The sequence below is a fragment of the Coenobita brevimanus genome, chromosome 8, assembly GCF_032717465.1.
Source record: "Coenobita brevimanus isolate Jiangsu-jjx chromosome 8, ASM3271746v2, whole genome shotgun sequence".
NCBI lineage: Eukaryota > Metazoa > Arthropoda > Malacostraca > Decapoda > Coenobitidae > Coenobita > Coenobita brevimanus.
Window position 1 is genome coordinate 18,009,832 of NC_136961.1, and position 20,364 is coordinate 18,030,195.

General features: G+C 41.5%; 1 protein-coding gene across 1 annotated transcript in view; it reads right to left on the minus strand.

Annotated features, from left to right (window-relative positions):
* Window positions 1-10,839: 10,839 nt before the first annotated feature.
* Window positions 10,840-20,364, minus strand: part of LOC145408099 (carboxylic ester hydrolase-like) — a 93,879-nt gene continuing 84,354 nt past the window's right edge. Inside the window, exon 12 of the mRNA XM_080278907.1 lies at window positions 10,840-10,978. Coding sequence (XP_080135033.1) covers window positions 10,883-10,978 — 96 coding nt within the window. The 3' untranslated portion in view covers window positions 10,840-10,882. The remainder of the gene's footprint in view (window positions 10,979-20,364) is intronic.

Below are 20,364 nucleotides of genomic sequence, written 5' to 3' on the forward strand. Positions count from 1 at the left end.
TATGTAAATGAAAAATGAAACAGGTGTGTCTAGTGATGGAAAATGTGTTGCAGCAGGGGTTGATGTATCTCCTCGACAAGCCAACAGTATTTTTGTAACTGGCTCCTGTGATGCTACATAGGCGACGTTGGTTCTCGAATGCAAGTTGCTGATTAGTATATTTATTTCAGTTTATTGTGGATGGTTAAAGAGGAAAAAAGCCGATTTTCACCCAGTGGATGAGGAATTTGGAAGGAATTTGACTGTAAAATTGAGGGACTGTAAGGAAATGTTCTGGAAAGAGGTGAAGAGAGTAAGACAGGGTGGCAGTGAAGTTAGCAGGGGAGTGAAAGATAAAAATGGTAGATTACTAGTGGAGAAGGGAGAAAAAGTGAGCAGATGGAGAGAACACTTTAAGGAATTGTTGAACATAGAGGATGGAAGTAATGCGAGTTATAGTGGTTGGGGAATGGCTGGGAGAAGGAGGGAGGTGAGAAGACAGGAAGAAATCAGTAGGATAGAAATTGTGGAAGCAATGAAGAAAGTCTAATAGGGGAAAGCCCCAGGAATTGATGGAGTGTGTGGTGAAATGCTGAAGCATGCGGGAGAGATAGTAGTAGAATGAATGTGTTAGATGCGCAGATTGGCATGGGAGGAAGGTAGAGTCCCGGAGGATTGGAAGTCAGGTATAATTATTCCCTTGTACAAAGGAAAACGGGAAAAAGAAGTGTGTGGTAATCATAGGGGCATTTGTCTTCTTAGTGTAATAGGAAAAGTGTATGGTAGGATACTTATTGACAAAGTTAGGGAAAGAACAGAGGAATTAGTTGGAGAAGAACATGGAGGCTTTAGGAAGGGAAGAGGTTGTGTGGATCAGATATTCATTCTTAGATCTTTAGTGGAAAAGTTTCTAGAGAAGGGAAAGAAGTTGTATGCGGCTTTCATGGATTTGGAGAAAGTATATGACAGGGTGGATAGACAAGGATTGTGGAAAGTATTAAGAATATATGGAGCAGATGGGAAGTTGTTGAATGCTGTGAAGAGTATGTATGATGGAGCTAAGGCTGCAGTGAGTGTGGATGGTGAACTGAGTGAATTATTTTCTTTGAAGGTTGGGTTGAAACAGGGATGTGTCATGTCTCCATGGTTGTTCAATCTGTATATGGATGGGATAATAAAACTGGTGCAAGGTAGGGATTCGGAGTGGCCCTGGTGAGAGAGGGTAGTGTTTGGAAACTCCCTGTACTGTTGTTTGCAGATGATACTGTGATGTTGAATGAAGACGAAGGGGAGCTGCAAGGCTTGGTGGATGAGTCTGGGAGAGTGTGTAGGAAACGAAATCTAAAGGTGAATGTAGGGGAGAGTAAAGTGATGGTCTTTGAGAGAGGTGAAGTCAGTGAATGTACAGTGAGGTTGGATGGTGAGGAATTGGAAAATGTGTGTACGTTTAAGTACTTGGGTAGTGTGATGAGTAAGAATGGAAGTTTGGAGGGTGAAGTGCTTGAAAGGGTACAACAAGGTAGAAAGCGTGCTGGTTCCTTGAAAGCAGTGATAAGAAACAGGGAAGTGGGCATGGAAGTGAAAAAGTTACTACATGACAGTATCGTGATACCAACTCTAACATACGGAAGTGAAGCTTGGACGTTGTTGGAAGGACACAAGTCAAGAGTGAAAGCAGTGGAAATGAGTTATTTAAGAAGAGCCTGTGGAGTCATATGGAGAGACAGGCTGACAAATGAGGATATAAAGGAGCGTTGTGGTGTGGATGTGGATGTGATAGGAAGCGGTAGGAGGAACACACTGAGGTTGTTTGGCCATGTAGCGAGGATGGAGAGTGAGAGACTGACGAAGAGAGTGTATGTGAGTGAGGTGGAGGGGGGGAGAGGGAGTGGGAGGCCGAGGATGAGATAGAGGGATGGGGTGGAGAGGTATATGAGAGAGGGAGATGTGAGTTGGGAGCAGGGCAATGAAATGGCGGGGTACAGGGCGACGTGGAGGCGATTTGTTTGTGGTCACCCAGTACGGGATTGATGCGTCTGGCAATAGATAGACAGATAGACAATGGCAGAAGATGAATAGCGGTACTAGATCGAATATGGAACTCCTATTGCATTTTCATTTCCTTAACTGACATTTAACTGATGATAATACGGCTCGAAGAGTGGAATATCCAACGGGTTTGGAGGCACCTCAGCACCTCCCTATTACCGGTTTGTTACTGGTTGTAGCGCTGTAATATTTCCATATATGTTAATTATCCAATCTCTCTTTGAATTAACGAGTCATTAATCTAACACAAGAGGATAATATAGTGTAATATGCAAAATAAATTAATGTTGGGGAGTTAAAAAGATTTTGAAGCGCTCGATTTTGTTCTAATGGCAGAAAGAGTAAACAAATTGTTAATTGTTTGAAAAGTTTCTTTTAATGGAAAAATTTAATAAAAGAGACCTCTGATAATGATTCGATATTTTCGAGGTGCCTGGACACATTTCATTTAAAAGACTGGAGGTCAGACGAAGAGGGTAATTCGAACTGAAAAAGACAGTTCCAGACGTGATCATTGGTTAACTCCTGAAAGTAGAGACTAGGACGGTGCTGAGGAAGGACGTCTTCACTTGGTGGCACCGATAGAACTGGACGGCTTCTCTGCTCAATTACTGTACACAAAACTTCCTCAGATCCCTCTCTGTCTCCTAAAAGAAGGATGGCGGACGGCAGGAGGACAACCTCTGCCTGCTGTCCACTGGGTTCACCTTTAAGATGAACCTAAGGCTGCTGCAACTACGGCTATTACAACTACTACCAAAAATCCTGAGGAAAACAAATTGAAACTACGATACTTGTTAAGTGCTGCATGCCCGTCTTTAACTAGGTAGGTATATAAGCAGACACTGTACGGAAGCAGTGATAATCGACATAGCGATATTGTAGGGAAAGAGATGAAACTCTGCAGTGGGGGAAGAGAGAGAGAGAGAGAGAGAGAGAGAGAGAGAGAGAGAGAGATTAAGAGGACAAGAGTGGAAATAATATTGGACTCCATCCCGCTTAGTAAAACTGTATGCAGTAACCTATCAGTTATCAAAGACAAGGGTAAAATTTATGCCTAGGTACATGAAGCAGCTTAACCCCTTAAGACCGCAATTGTTTCAGGCAGGGTACCTCCCACAACCGCAATTCGGGGGTGTTTTGGCGACTTTCATCAAGGGCAAATTGACTGTGTTCTGGCCAAAGATGAAGAATTTACACACCTGACAACGCAATCCGTACCCCCGTAAGCCTAATGGTTACCGCACAATCGCGCGTCAAAGTTCAAAAAAAGTTTATGATAGTTACACCTCGAAAACATTCGAAAACATGAAAATTTTGATAACTATCTATTTTTCTTATTGAAACAGGTCATTTCAGTGTTGTGTCACACCAACCATGAAAACAGGTGTATGTAGGTGTGGGGAGATTACTAGACTGTGGGGAGATAAAGTACGCTGTGGAGAGTAGGCCTATAGGTACGGGGGTTGGAAATAGCCAGCTTTTCGCATGAAAAGAAAGCACTTCAGTGTGTTCTGTAACATCTACCATGAAAACGGGTGTGTATGTAGGTGTGAGGAGATAACTAGTGTGGGGAGTAGGCCTACAAGGCCTTGGGTGGTACTTGGAGAGAAAAATTTTGGCAACAACCAAATTCTCTTTTGGAAACCCTCCATTTCAATGGGATTTGTCATACCAGCCATAAAAACAGGTGTGTATGTAGGTGTGGGGAGATAAAACAGGTGTGGGGAGTAGCCCTACAAGGCCTAATAGTTATTCCGAAACTAACACAGTCGCATATAAACGTTTATAACCCTCAGGGACATCAAAATAAAGTTGACTAATGCTATAAATGCATGCATGAGAAATGGGCAAAAAAAACAGTAATTTGCTTCCGATTTCTCGTTTTACTGTCCCAACTTCTCTTTACACATTTATCACATCATTACAATTATCACATTATCATTACACTTCATCACAATTATCGTTACAGTTTCGGCAACAACCAAATTCTCTTGTGGACACTCTCAATTTCATTGGAATTTATCACACCAGCCATGAAAACAGGTGTGTTTGTATGTGTGGGGAGATGAAACAGGTGCGGGGTATAGCCCTACAAGGCCTCATATTCTTTCGAAAACTAACACAGATGGACACTACTCAGAGGTGCTAATCTGGGCAGGTAGGGAGAATGAAAAAAATAAAAAATAAAATAAGATGCGTCGTATGTAATACAACATACGGCATTCTCCAACTACGTACGTACAGAAACTGGTAGGTACGAAGTGAGAAATGAACAGAGTGAGGCGTAAAAATTTGAGAAGTAGAAATAATATGAAACAGGTACGCACATCAGGCCTGACACTCGGGGGCCTGTTGGGGGTTGGAAGGGTAGTGAGGGACAAGGAGGGAGAGATGGGGTGGGGTTTGGGGGGGGGGGACGAGGCTAGCAGGGAGGGAGGAGGGGTAAGAGAGGGTGGGAAGGGACGCAGGTTGTTGTGGGAGGAGAGATGCAGTTGCGTGGAGGGGTGGGAGAGTGATGGGGGACAAGGAGGGCGTGAGGGAGTGGAGTAGAGGGTGGCATGGAGGCTGCCGAGAGGGGGGTGCCCCCCCACCGCCCAGGTTGGTCCAATCCCCCCTCACGCCACATCAGGGGCGAGTTCTCATTGGCCTGAGGCCATGTACGTCATAATCGGGGTGGAGCAAGTGCTCCACAGTTTTTTACAGGCCGCGTTCAATTGATGTGATTAGGCATTTTGACATAAAACTAAATCGCATCAATTGATCCAATTAGGACTTAAGGGATTAATCAGGAAACGTTCCCGACCGTTTTCCCATGCCATTGTTAAGTGATGTCCTGCACAGTAATGGACCTGAAAATATGGTCTTTTCTACAATCGATTTATTAAGTGGCTATCATCAGATAGGCTTAGATTTAGAATCCCGCAAATACACTGCTTTCTCTACAGACAGTGGGCATTATCAGTATAAGAGAATGCCGATGGGATTAAGGACAGCTCCAGGCACATTCCAGCAATTAATGCATAGCGTATTGGCTGAAATATTAGGTGACGGTATATTTGTCTACTTGGACGACATCATAACTGCAACACACACAATAGATGAACATGTACAGAAATTAGACCAGCTCTTGCACAAGTTAGCCAATGCAGGTTTAAAACTTAAGCTGTCTAAATGCAAATTTTGTTTTGAGGAGTAAAATTCTTAGATCACAGAGTAGATACGGAGGGGATCCACACCTCTGAGGATAAAATACAAGCAGAAATGGATTCCCCTGAACCAACAAATGTGGATGAAGTAAGACAATTTTTAGGGCATTTATAAAACGATTCTTTCATATAGCACAACCATTATTTCTCCTACTGAAACAACAAGTGGCATTTCAATGGGGAGAGGAACAAAAAATTGCATTTAATGAAGTAAAAGATAAACTTACATGTGCACCTTGCTTGGTCTATGCTAATTTCACAAACCCATTCATAATTTGCACAGATGCTTCATCAAAGGTTTTAATTGCTGTACTGATGCAAAAGGATAAATGAGGTTAATACCAACCAATTGCTTTTGCCAGTAGACAAATAAAAGGAGTTGAGAAAAATTACTGTACAGAAGACTTAGAAGCCCTAGCAGTAATATTTGCTCTACAGAAATTTCGTGACCTTGTGTATGGATACGAAATTCACCTATACACAGACCACAAGCCTCTCGTGGGCATGTTCTAAGAAAAACTCCTTTGTGGAGGAGAGCATGATGGTAATGTAAAATCCAGAATTACAATGTAAATATTCACTACATAAAAGGTAAATTTGGCAGCAGATGCCTTATACCATACTCCATTAGCCAATGTTGCTACAATAAGTTCACGTGAATCACTCTCCAACAATGGGGAAACGATCCCTACAAATTAAGAAATCTCACAGGCATAGAGACAGGAACCAGTATGGTCTAAAGTAATATATCATCTCGGAGTCAGGCAGTGATGTACCATTACCCTAGTTACATGTACAATTGATATAATTCACAGTGATAAACAATGCCTTATATAGGATAAATCCAGGACAACCAAATCATAAAAAAAAAAAAATAGGCAATTAGTTATTCCTAATACAATGATATCACACATTTTAAGGATAATACATAGCAGTCCACATGCAGGGCATCCTGGCAAGGACAGGACAGTCAGGCAGGCCAGGCCCGGATGTCATATTATTAGCCAACGTTACGCAAAGACATACATAATCACAACGACAAAATAATGTGAATCATGTGCAAGGCACAGAGGTTACACTTTATCACCTGCGCCTATAGGGAAATATCCTGTACCTAAACAACCGTGGGACACTGTCATAGTTGATTTACTTAAATTACCCTTAACTACCAATCACAATCAGTATCATTTTGTTGCTACCGATCATTTCTCACGATATGTGATCTTGGTTCCTATTAAGGATAAAACAAAAGAAACAGTCACACAGGTATTCACTGATAGTGTGATCTGTAGGTTCACCACACCGAAGGTGCTAAGAAGTGACAATGGTGGTGAATTTAACTCTGAAATTTTGAAAGAAATATGTAAACAATATATTATAATGAATGTTAAAAAAAATATATTAGATGTACTACGGCACATTCTCAATGAAAGTTATGGAAACTGGGATGACTGGATCCCCAGAGTTGAAGCATCACTCAATTGTGCAATTAATATACCCGTAGGAGATACACCTCATTTCAACATTTACGGGTCAGACAAAAGTCTGCCTTACGAGACGTTAGAAGGTGAACAAATTCCCGTATATAATCATGACGATTATCCTAAACTTCACTGACGTGAATTTCAAGAAATACACACAGAGATAAAGAAACAGTTAACGATGTCCAAGGAAGAAATGACAGAATCATTTAACAAGAGGGCAAAAGAATCAAACATCAGCATAGGTGATATTGTCTATGGCCTCATTCACACTAGACAATAAAGTGTCCTCAAATTTTGAAGGCCCATACAGGGTAATTAAGAGAAGAGACAATAAGGTAGTGGTTAAGTCACTATCGAGTGACAGCATTAGAAATACATATTGATCACTTAAAAAAGGTCTCAAGAAATTTAGCTTGCAACTCTGTAACACCAGACACGACAGAAAAGCCTAGTACACACGGTGAAAATAAGCTGCAGTTAACACATATCAGAATAAATTGTGGTCGCATAGCAGACAGACAAACATGGGTGAAACCATATCAGCTCTCACCTTAACAAGGCATTTACATGACTTAGGAATCGATTTAGACTCCTTTTTTGGGTAGTAATATTAAACAAGTCGAGATAACTGTAGTATTCATCATCACTATCATCACCCTTAGCATAACTTGCTAATAATAGTGGATTATCTAATATAATTATTCTTTCGAGAGGTAAAGATGAGGAGAATTATTCCATGGATCATATTCCTGTTGATATCAGGAGGATCCTCTCACTTACACCCTCAACATGTAGTCAGAGGAGGGTGACTGATTTCACCAACAACCTCAACGGCAATTGTACAGGACATAATAAGTACCGAAATTAGTTTGGACGTACTGCAAGACCTACCAAGAATGCTACAGAAAATATCAGGACCACTGTGAACTCTGGAAGCGGTATTAATCAATGGACTTTATTTTAGGTGCCAAGGTAGGCTTCGTAGCACCTCTTCCTTGGCGATTTGTTTTGCATGTTACACCTTGATGTTCTCTTGTATGTTATTTGTTTGTTTTTTATATCAACATACTTTGTATCAGTAACATAGAAGAGGATACTGAGGTGCAATGTGCAGAATAAATCACTAAGGAAAAGGTGTTACGAAAACTCCAAGATCACTTATAAAACGACCCAATGTGTGTTATGCATCATAGAGCCAGGTGGGACATTAGTTAGCAAATATTGCTCGCAAATGATGCTGGAATGTGACGTCTTCAAGTGGTGGCACCGACATGACCGGGTAGTGGAGCTGCCCTGTTATACGAAAGTTTCTCACTGTCCCTCCTATACCCCAAAAGGGACTGGAGGAGGAGAGCAGCTTTAACCTGCAGTCCACTGGGTTAACACTTTGGTGATCCAGGGGTTGCAGTAGCTACAACAATTAAAACAACACCTAGCTCACAAATGGAAGAACCCCATTTTGATTCTTGGGCCGATCAGACTTTTGAAAAAAGTTGTTTTTTCCCCCTTGTACTTGTTTCATTGGTGCTGGAGAGGGACGCCCTCACTCTGTGGCGCTGATAAACCGGAAAAGCTTTTCTTTCCAGTGATATAAACTTCCTCCAGCTCCTTTTCTACCAGTGATATAAACTTCCTCCAGCTCCTTTTCTACCAGTGATATAAACTTCCTCCAGCTCCTTTTCTACCTGAAATGAGGATGGTGGACTGCAGAGAAAGGGCAACTTCAGCCTGCACTTCACCGAGTTCACCATCCACATAAACCCTGACCCACAACAACGACATCAACTACTACTACTACTACTATTGTTTGTTTACCTAGCAGTATAATTAGGAGCCTGGATATAACAACGAAACTTACGGGTTATATTCTAGGAGAAGACCGAGATTTAGCAAAACTGTTTATTATCGTTAACCACCTCCGTGAAGCTGATATGCATTAATTTAACGCCATGTCTTTTGCAACTGATGGGTCACTGGATACAGCGTTTCTGAAAAGGATGGAGTCAAAGTTTTCTCTCACATCCACCCCTCTCCTCTTAATGACTCTCTCTCTCTCTCGCTCTGTCTCTCTCTCTCTCTCTCCACTGCAGTGTTGCATCTCTTTCCCGAGCACATCGTTGTGTCGATGATCACTGAGTATCTGCACTGTCTGCTTGCATACCTCCCCAGTTAAAGGCGAGTATGGAGCACTTAACCCTTTTTTTCTCTTTTTAGATCATTTGTAGTAGTAGTAGTAGTAGTAGTAGTAGTAGTAGTAAAACGAGCCTCAGGTCCTTCTGAAACGTGAACCCATTGGGCTGGAGCTGAGGTTGTTCTGCGGTCCATCCTCCTCCTTTCGGGGGCTAGCGAGGGATCTGAGGGATGTTCATGTAACCCGGCGGTAAAGCCAACCAGTTCGGTGACACCACATGAAGGCGTCCTTCCTTGGTATCGTCCTAGTGACCCAGTTTCTAGTAGCAGTAGTTATCTGATGCTCTTAGTCCTTCACGTAGCCTATGCAAACGATCACGTTTGGAATTATCTTCTTTAGTTCCTATTTCCCTCATCATATGAATTCGAGTCGTTCAAATGTGTCTAGGTGTCTAGAAATTAAAGAATTTTTATTTGGGGTCTCTTTTATTAATATTAACTTCCTTTAAATGGAGGAGAAACATTTCAAGAACTTAACCTTCGGTTCATTCATTCTGCCATTAAAAAAAAAAAAAAAAAAAAAAAAAAAACTTTTCCACCTCCTCAGCCTTGGCGATTTAATTGGCATATTATACTTCTGTTTGATAAATTAGGCGTAATACTCTTGGGTTTGATAAATTTGGCATATTACTCATGTGGTTGATAAATTTGGCATATTACACTTATGTTGGATTAACGTCTCATTAGTGCAAAAACAGAGTGGATAAACAAGATATACCGGTATGGAATTATTACACAGCTACAATTAGAAACAAACCGGTAAGAAGGAGGTGCTCAAGTATCTCCTAAGCCGATGAAAATTCCGCCCGTGGAGCCGTGTTATCATCAGTTAAAGACCAGTTAAGGAAATGAATATGAAATCGGAGTTCTATATAGGATCAGATATTTTTATTCGTCTTCTGCCATCGTGCTGAGTGAAAATCGATATTTTTTTTTTTCCTCTTTAACAATCCACTATACACTGATTAAAAATATACTAATCAGCAACTCGCATTCGAGAACCAACGTCGCCTACTTAGACTCAGCGTCACAGGAGCCAGTTACAAACATGGTGTTGGTTTGTCTAGGAGACACATCAGGCCGTGCTACAACACATTTTTCGTCACTAGACACCCATGTTTCATTTTGTATTTACATACACTCCAGTATAGCTTCTGGACACACACACACACACACACACACACACACACAAAGGCTGGTGATGCCATTGGAGATTTTTTTTCCCTTAACGTTTCGGTGCCAGACGCTGCGTTCTGAACAGGTCTGGCATATGATATAATGCTTTTTAGTACTGTTGAAATATTATGCTCCAGTACAAAAAATTTTTCTACCAAGGCATTGTTTCTGCTGAACAGAACTTCATGCACAGGTTCATCTGCATATTTGACCTTAAAGGAGTCTCCGTAGCTCAAGCTGCTCACCAGTTTACTTTTGCGTGTGACGCGTTAGTATTCTCCTATAGGGTATTTATGCAATCCATGATCTCGTAAAAGAAATGTAAAAGACATTAAGGTAAAATGGGGAAAATAAATCAATAAGGAAGAAGAAAAAGACAAACCTAAAGTCCGTACTTCCACTGGCTAAGGCAGTTCCTTAACACATTTCTCTTGATGATTCATTCAGAATATTACACATACAAAACAAAAATCTTATGTGTTATTTATACCACATTAATGTCAACATTATTTACATAAGAAACGTATTACAGAGCTAGAATGGTGAGTGAATAAGTGTGACCCATACAACTGGTCAGACCTTGGTTAGCTCTCATTTTGTCAAGTGGTTTTGTTCCTTGGACATTTCCTCACGTCATCTTTGGGGAGAAAAGGAGGTCTGGGTGATGATGATGACGATGATGATGAACGTACACGAGAACAATAACCACTCGTATGCAGAGATAAACTAGGAAGGAATAAGTGATGGGCAGCCTTGTTCACGGGGTAGAATATGGGCCTTGTAGAGCTTGTGCATCTACAGCTCAGTCTTGACAGGTGTCCTTGGCTCCACGAGGTAAGGGTGGAGAGCTTTGTTGGTTGGCGTGGGCAGAGACGAGAGGAAGTTGCGCACCTGAAACACATCACAGATATTTGCTCATCGCTATCATATAGTTGGAAGATCTAGTTTAAGGCTTACTGCTGTTTATGGTGTACCACATATCATAGTAAGCAGGAAATCTTATTTAAAACCTCTCTCCCTCCTCTTCCTAATTATGCTTTAGGTTAGATAAGGGTACACCAGCTTAGGTTAGATAGAATTTTGGTTGAATTACATACTGTAAGTCTAGGTTAAATTAGGTTAGGTTAGGTTAAATTTTGTTGCTAGGTAAGGTTACGTTAGGCTAAGTTAGAATACATTTTGGTTAGAATAAGAAAAAGATTGGTTATGTCAGCTCAGGTTAAGTCTGGTTAGGTTAAATTAGGTTAGATTAATACTACCTGTAACAAGTCCTATTTCCTCTCCGACATTACTATCCATGGACGTACACAACATATGTAGCTAAAGTGAAAGAGCTGCTAATGACGCTAATCCATGGGTAAATATATTCATGAGTGTTGCTAGAGATTCATGAGGTTGGCTGTCAGATTCCATGGAGAGAGAAGTAAGAAACGCGATTGCATTTTTATTTTAGAACAAAAATCATGTAGTTTTAAGCTTTATAACAAGAGTGTTGTTCGATATATTTCATAAAATCTTTCTCATCGACATGCTAAAAAATTTTGCAGGTGTTCACACATTTTAATTCATTCTTGCAAACTCCAATAATATTCAGTATAAGCCACATTTCACAAGTAAGACGTCACAGGGAAACGATTAATTGAAAGAAAAATTAAGAAAAAGATGCAGCTGTCATCTGTACTTCGGACTATATAATATTCGTACAATTTTCAGCATCAGTGCGTATCAAGAATTTTTTTTTTTTTCCATATAAGGGTGAACAGTCCACAAAAGTGGCTCGTTCTTTTTTAGCAAAATTTAATGAAACTTTCAAACACACACACACACACACACACACACACACACACACACACACACACACACACACACACACACACACACACACATATCTATCTATTTATCTATCTATTTATCTCTATCTATCTATCTATCTATCTATCTATATATGTAGTATAATATATATATATATATATATATATATATATATATATATATATATATATATATATATATATATATATATATATATATATATATATATATATACATATATATATTATTTTCCTTAAATATATAAAATATGACTATATTCCTTAAACATATATATATATATATATATATATATATATATATATCATCAGCCGTTTGAGTGTCCACTGCAGGACCGGCCTATCCTGACCAAAGTGGGGACGATACAACCAATGTATCTCTACCAAGTGGCTTAGGCTGTCTAGTAGAGATTGTATGTAGGGTGAGAAGTGCTTGCAAGTGTAACTGCAGTGTTGGAGTGGCTTTGGATGTGTGTGTAGTCTGTGAACCAAGTGTAATCGGCCCGCATAAGCCGATTGGGTGCAAACATACTTTATGGTATGCGCCACTGGTTCAACCACAGCATCCCTTATGTCCGCCAATGCAGTTCGTGGCCTAACGAACGCTCCCAAAGTTTATTACCCTGGCGGGGCGCGAACCCTCGTTCTTCAGTGTATGAAAACGCACACTTTACCACTGTACCACAGAGGCTCCATTTATATATATATATTTATTTATATATATATATATATATATATATATATATATATATATATATATATATATCTCTCTCTCTCTCTCTCTCTCTCTCTCTCTCTCTCTCTATATATATATATATATATATATATATATATATATATATATATATATATATATATATATATATATATATATATATATATATATATATTTTACAGGGAATTCGTGCAACCAGCGATTTCATGAAATCCCTTGGAAATTCATGAAATAAGTTTAAATTGGGATGGGTTAATTACAGTAAGATTAGGTTATTTTAGGCTGCGGTTAGGTTAAGCTGGGATAATCTACTGTAAGTTTAGGTTAGGGTTGGCTAGGATAGTTAGGTTACGGTAGGTTAGGTTCGGTTACATTTGATTAGATTAGGTTAACTGAGATGGACGATTAACATAACTTAGCATTTATCAAAACTAACCTAACTCAGCCTAACCTAGCCTAACCTAACCTAAACTTTGATTATCCAAGCCTAATCTAAATGCTGCCTAAAATTAACTACGGTAACTTTTTTTTAACCCATCCCAATTTAAACTCATTTCACCATTTCCCTAGGAATTTCATGAAGACACTGGTTACACAAAATCACTGTAATATATATATATATATATATATATATATATATATATATATATATATATATATATATATATATATATATATATATATATTAAAACACTTAGCGCAGTAAAAAGCGGGAGAGATAATATAATAATGGTTTCCATAGTTAGTTTGAATTTCAGAACAGCAGCAGATTCAGAACAGTAGCAGATTTTGTGACAGAAACAGGAGTACAAGTTGAAAACCGGCCCGCCCACTTATTTACCCTAAGTAAACTGAAGACAGAACTTCCCAAAATATGGTGTGATGCAGTAGTTAGTTTGCTTTTCTAGGAAGGCGGCTCAAAAGAGCTTAGAAACTACTGACCAATTTGCTTATTATCAGATATTTACAAACTTGAGAGAAGAAACATTATCAACAAATTTGAAAGAGAATCAGCCTCCTGAACAAGCAGAATTCTGAAACAGATATTCGACTACAGATCATCTCCACACAATGAATCAACTAACGGAGAAAACAACAGAATACAGTAAAGTACTGTGCTTAGGCCGGGTCTGTCACTTTCGAGAAGCCCTTCAACTCAGTGGAGCACATAGCTAATGTACATTCATCACGGGAACAATGAGTAAAGAAGGACATTGTCAAACTGATCGTAAACAAGTACAAGAAGTTAACTGCTATAGTAAAGTTATATAAATTCTAAGAAAAACTTAAGGCTCAGAAAGGCGTGCGTAAGGGAGATACAGTTTCACCATAAAATTTATGACATGATTTGAAAGCATTTTCAGTCTAGAATGGGACAACAAGAGAGTAAACATTGATGGAGAAAACTTAAACCATTTATGATTTGCACATGACATTGTCCTAATCTCAGAAACAGCAGCGACATTGCAAGAAATGTTAAATGGCATGAAAAGAGAAAGCCTCAGTGAAGGGTTAAAGAATAACTGAAATAAAATTAATGTTTCATCCAAATACACCAAAGAGAGTGAAAAAAAATAAATTAATAAATAAATGAAGAAATTCTCAAAGAAGTTAAGAAGTACAGATTCCTGGGGAAGTACCAAAACTAACAGAAGACTTCCAGTATATTACCACTACGCCGGGAATCGAACCCGGGACTCTCAAGTGAGAGCCAGGCAGCATACCACTACACCACAACTAGGTAAAAGTTATCTCACATTTGTCACAATCTTGTAACCAATGTCCCTCCAACCCCACTGCGGGCCTGAAGAGGATGAGATAACCCCCTGGCACTCGGGCAAGTAGATGCTTTTACTCTATCCCAAGCACTTATGGCAAGTCAGAATGAAGAGAGAAACCTGTACTTTACACGGGAAAATTCATCCAATATATTACCACTATGCCAGGAATCGAACCCAGGATACTCAAGTGAGAGCCAGGCAGCATACCACCACACTACGACCAGGTAAAAGTTAGCTCACATTGTAACAATCTTGTAACCAATGTCCCTCCGCCCCGATCGTGGGCCTGGCCCCGAGTACCAGGGGGTAGTAGTAGTAGTTGTTCCCAAGGCAGTCTGGCCGAACAGCACCGAGTCCCTTAGGAAGGCCTTGACCGAGACCGGGCTCTCCCACAGAGCTCTCAAAGAGTGTATGTTGTGTTGTTGGTATAGGTGATTGTGTGCAATGCAGTCTTCAATAATGTGCTTAATAGAATGGGGTGCTGTGTTGTATCCTGGACAGGCATCAGCAACGGAGTCATCTAGCCTCTTCTGGTAGCTTAAGAGGGCTGGATGGTACCCACATCTCAGCCTGGCCAAGTGGACCCTGTCTTCACGAGGGAGATAGGATTCAGAAGGGTGGATATCACGAGGCCGTGCATGCAGCTGTGTGTTGTCTTTAAGTGACTGAATGGAGCGGTGAGTGATTTGAGTGTGGATATGCTTCTGGAAGCTGGTCTGAGGTGGGCGAGGGGGGAGAGATGACAGTATTTGTGTATGGTATCGTGTGCTGGGTGTTGTTTTGATGTTTCTTGGTGTGGGTGGATGTGCTGCCATGTAATATAGTGGATGTTGTGGGTTTGTGGAGGCTGCAGCAAGAAACTAGGTGCCTCTCATGTCTAGGTGATCCTTGACTTTGAGGACTTTGGTTTCTTGATGTAGGTGGTCTGTGGGTGTGGTAGCTGTGCAGCCTGTGATTATTTTTAGGGCCTTGTTCTGTATGGTCTGTAGAGTGTTGTAGTGTGTTTTGGTGAGGCTAGAAGCCCAGGCATGGCTTACATAATTCATCACTGAACGTATGTATTGTTTGTATACTGTGGTGGTGGTTTCTTTGTTGTGTCCGAATGTTATATGGGCAAGTGACCTCAAAACATTGAGTCTTGGTGTTATTTTGTTTTTAATGTTTGTGATGTGTTGTTTAAATGACATTGATGTATTGTATGTAACACCAAGGATTTTGTGTGTGTGTGTGTGTGTGTGTGTGTGTGTGTGTGTGTGTGTGTGTGTGTGTGTGTGTGTGTGTGTGTGTGTGTGTGGTGGGGGAGTGTTGTTTATGGTGAGGTGTGGGATGTGACTGTTCTGCTGTCCAGTTTGTGGGAAGGGTCACTGTAGATTTGGCTGGGGCTATTTTGAGCCTGTTTGTGGTGAACCATTCGTGTAGTGTGTTGAGGTAAGGTTGAATGATGTGTGCAGCTGTGTTTGCGTTTTGGTGCGTACATGTAAGTGTTATATTATCTGCATAGGAGGCTATGTGTATCTGTGGTGTGTGGGGTGTGGGTATGTCATGCATGTATAGGTTAAAAACTGTAGGGGACAAAACAGATCCTTGGGGGACACCGTTTGTGAAGTTTCTGATGGTAGAAGACTGACAGGCAAATGTTACGTGTGCACATCTGCCTGCTAAGTAGATTGCCAGCCATCTCTTTGTGTTATTATGCATGTTTGTGTTGAATATTTTGTTCGTGAGGTTGTGGTTGGGGATGGCATCAAAAGCTTTGCTAATGTCTAGTGTGATTAGGAGTGTTCTGTGTGGTGGCCTAGCTGAATTCATGCCATCGAAAACTCTCTGTGTAAGGTCTGTAAGAAGGGTGTTTGTGTAGTGTAGTGACCTAAAGCCATGCTGTGACTGGGCATGGGGAATGTGAGGTGTGACTTGTTGTAGTACCAGTCGTTCAGTGACTTTAGACGGGGTGCAGAGGAGTGTAATGGGGCGGTGTGAGGAGGGTAACGTGGGGTCTTTGTTGAGTTTAGGGATAGTGATGATAATGCCATGCTTCCAGATGTTGGGTATTATGTTGTGTGAGTAGCTGTAATTTGATATTTTGGTGAGTGCTTGTATGCCTTGTGGTCCAAGGTGTTTAAGGTGAATGTTGCTTATGTTGTCTGGTCCACAGGCAGATGAGTGCTTGAGGTTGTTAATGATGTGTTTCGTCTGGTTGTAAGTGAAAGGTGCGTAGTTTGGGTCTGTGGGGAACTGTCTTTTATGTCGGATGATACGTCGGTCTTCGGGATGGGGGTTTAGATGGCTGACTTGTGAAATGTGATCGATGAGTGTTTGCTTGTTGTTTGTTTGAGGGTATGGTGTCTGCTGTTGTGATGGCAGCATGTGATTGTGTTGTGTTGCTGTTGGAAAGTGTGATGCTGTTTAGTGTTTTGTAGAGTTTGCTGATGTTTGTTTTGTGGTCAAATGTTTGGAGGTAATTTTTCAAGTTTAGTGTTTGCTGTTCTGATATTTTATTGTTTATCTGAGTGTTGAGTTCTTTTATTTGTTGTATGGTGTCTTGTGTATGGGGTGTTGGGGAGTGTCGCAGTGTGTCCCGTTGTCTGATGAGGCCTTGAATTTCTGGTGTGAAGTTGGGGTTGTGTCTCTTTCTGCTGCCTCTAGGGATGTGTCTTTTGTCTGCGTTTTGTATAATTGTATTGAAAGTGTGCACAGCGGTGTTGATGTTTGTGATGGGTGTACTGTTTAGTGTTTCGAAATGTTGTTCTGTTTCAGTTACAAAGGCCTCCCAGTTAGCTCTCTTATAATTAGTGTATGTGTGTTTGTGGCCAAGGTAAAGATGTAAAGAAAGTGGTTGAGGAGGTGAAGGGGAAGACAGGAGGAAGCAGCTCCTGTGAGAAGAGTGGAGAAATTGCAAGATAGTGAGAAAATGACAGAGTATAAGAGCATAGTGGAAGAAAGATTGGGAAGGTATGAGCTAGAGCAGATGGAAGGGGTGGAAGACGTATGTAAGATATTCACGGAAGAGATAGGCGCAGCGTGTGAGGCGGTTTGTGGAGTGAGGAGGAGATGCAAGGGTGTGCAAGGGACAGCATGGTGGAATGATGAGGTGAAACGAGCTGGGGAACAAAAGAAGAAGGCATATAGTAAATGGTTGGCGAGTAGAGGTAGGGGAGAAGATGAGAGAGAGAAGAGAGAGGTATATGTGTGTGCAGGAGAAGGGAGGTTAAGAGACTGGTGAAGGAGAGTAAGAAGAAAGTGGATGAAGAGTTTGGGAGGAATCTGAGTGTGAAATGGAGGGAGAGTAAGAAATTGTTTTGGAAGGAGGTAAAGAAAGTAAGGCAGTGTGAAAGGGGAAATAATAGGGGAGTGAAAGATAGGAATAATAGATTGTTAGTGGAGAAGAGAGAGAAATTGAGGAGATGGAAGGAGCACTTTGAGGATTTGTTGAATGTAGAGAGTGAGAGCAGTGTGAGTATAAGTGGTTGGGGAATAGCTGGGAGAAGAAGAGATGAGAGGAGGGAGGAAGAGATCAGTAGGGCGGAAGTAGTGGAAGCGATGAAGAAGATTAAGCTGGGAAAGGCCCCAGGAATTGATGGAGTGTGTGGTGAAATGCTTAGGTATGGGGGTGAGATTGTTGTGGAGTGTATATGGAAGTTGTGTAGATTGGCTTGGGAAGAGGGAAGGTTCCAGAGGACTGGAAATCAGGTATAATTGTTCCTCTGTACAAAGGGAAAGGGGAGAGAGAAGTATGTGGTAACCATAGGGGTATTTGCCTTCTTAGTGTGACTGGTAAAATATATGGTAGAATACTCATTGATAGGGTTAGGCATATGACAGAGGAGCTAGTTGGAGAAGAACAAGGGGGATTTAGGAAGGGAAAAGGGTGTGTAGATCAGATATTTGTTCTAAGATGTTTAGTGGAGAAGTATCTAGAGAAGGGAAGGAAAGTGTATGCTGCCTTCATGGACCTGGAGAAAGCTTATGACAGAATAGATAGGCAAGGTATGTGGAAGGTATTAAGAATATATGGAGTGGAGGGGAAATTGTTGAGTGCTGTGAAGAGTATGTACGAGGGGGCTAGGGCTACGGTGCGAGTGGATGGTGAGCTGAGTGAGTTCTTTGATCTCAATGTGGGACTGAAACAGGGGTGTGTGATGTCTCCATGGCTGTTTAATATATATATATGGATGGGGTTGTAAAGGAGGTGCAAGGTAGGGCAGTGGATGTGGGGCTGGCCCTAATGAATGAGGGTGAGATTTGGAAGCTTCCGGTGTTGCTGTTTGCTGATGATATAGTATTGTTGAGTGAAGATGAATGGGAGTTGCAAGGTTTGGTGAATGAATTTGGGACAGTGTGTAGGAGGAGGAAGCTGAAAGTTAATGTAAACAAAAGTAAAGTTATGGTGTTTGAGAGGAATGAAGTCACAGAGTGTGCAGTGAGGTTGGGTGGTGAGGATATGGAGAATGTGAGTGCATTCAAGTACTTGGGTAGTGTGATGAGTAAGGATGGAACTTTGAGGGATGAAGTACGTGAAAGGGTACAGCAGGGAAGGAAGGTTGTTGGTACACTGAAAGCAGTGATGAGAAATAGGGAGGTGAGTATGGAAGTTAAGAAGTCACTGCATGATGGTACTGTGATCCCTACCCTGACGTATGGAAGCGAGGCGTGGACCTTGCAAGAGGGGAAATAGTCAAGAGTGAGAGCAGTGGAAATGAGTTACCTGAGAGGAGCATGTGGAGTGACGTGGAGGGACAGGTTGACGAATGAAGAAGTGAAGGAACGTTGTGGGGTAGATGTGGATGTGGTTGAGAAGATTACTCGTAGGAGAAATACACTGAGGTGGTTTGGACATGTGGAGAGAATGGAGAATGAAAGACTGACTAAGAGGGTGTATGTAGGTGAGGTGGAGGGAGGGAGAGGGAGGAGTAGACAGAGGATGAGGTGGAGGGATGGAGTTGAGAGGTATTTGAGGGGGGGGGGTGAGTTGGGGGGAGGGTAGTCAAATGGTGGGTGACGGAGTGACTTGGAGGCGTTTTGTCTGCGGTCACCCTTTGCGGGATTAGGGCGTCGGGCTATAGATAGATAGATAGTGTTTGTGGCCAGCTGGGGTGATTCTGATTTTGGTACTGATGATGATTGGGAGGTGATCAGAACCTAAGGTTTTGACCACTCTCCATGATGTAGTGGGGGCGAGGTTTGGGGAGCAGAAGGTGATGTCTGGAGATGATGGGAGGAAGAGGGCTTGGTGTGGCATATGGGTATGTTGGTCTGGATTGTTCAGTATGACAAGATGATCTGTTTGGGATTGTAGTACCAGCCCTCTGTCTGTGTCAGGGTTGTTGACATGCCAGGCCGACGACTTGGCGTTGAAATCACCACCCTGGATGATGTTGGGTATGTTGGTAATGTGGTGTATCTGTGGAGAGTAATTGTGTGGTACCATGGGGGATGATTGGGAGGGAATGTATGTGTTAGCGATTGTTATGTGTGATTTGTAACCAGTGTGTATTTTAACTGATTGTATTTCTGTTGTGGAGTCATGTGGGGGGAGAAGTGACTTTGTGCGTGCACTGGTATCTGCAAAGTTGATGGATTTGTGTACCAGGGTGATGAGTCCACAGCCACCGCCGTCGGCCTGGTCTTGTCGAATGGTGGTGAAGTTATGAAATGTCAGTGTTTTCTGTGCTCTGTGTAGTTTTGTTTCTTGTAAGATGGCAATGTGTATGTTCTGTTGTTTGATGAATTGTGTGAGTTCTTGTTTTTTGGTGTTTATGCCATCTATGTTTAACTGAAGGATGTTTATGTTGTGTGTGCGATGTGTGTATTGGCTGCTGCAGCACGGAGGGGAGGTGGTGTCGGTGGAGGGGAAGAGGTAGGAGGAGGTTGTGCTGGAGGTAAGGGTTGAGGTGGATTAGGATGGGTTGGAATGGGAGGAGTTGGGGGACTGGATGGTGTGCGAAGGATCGGTGG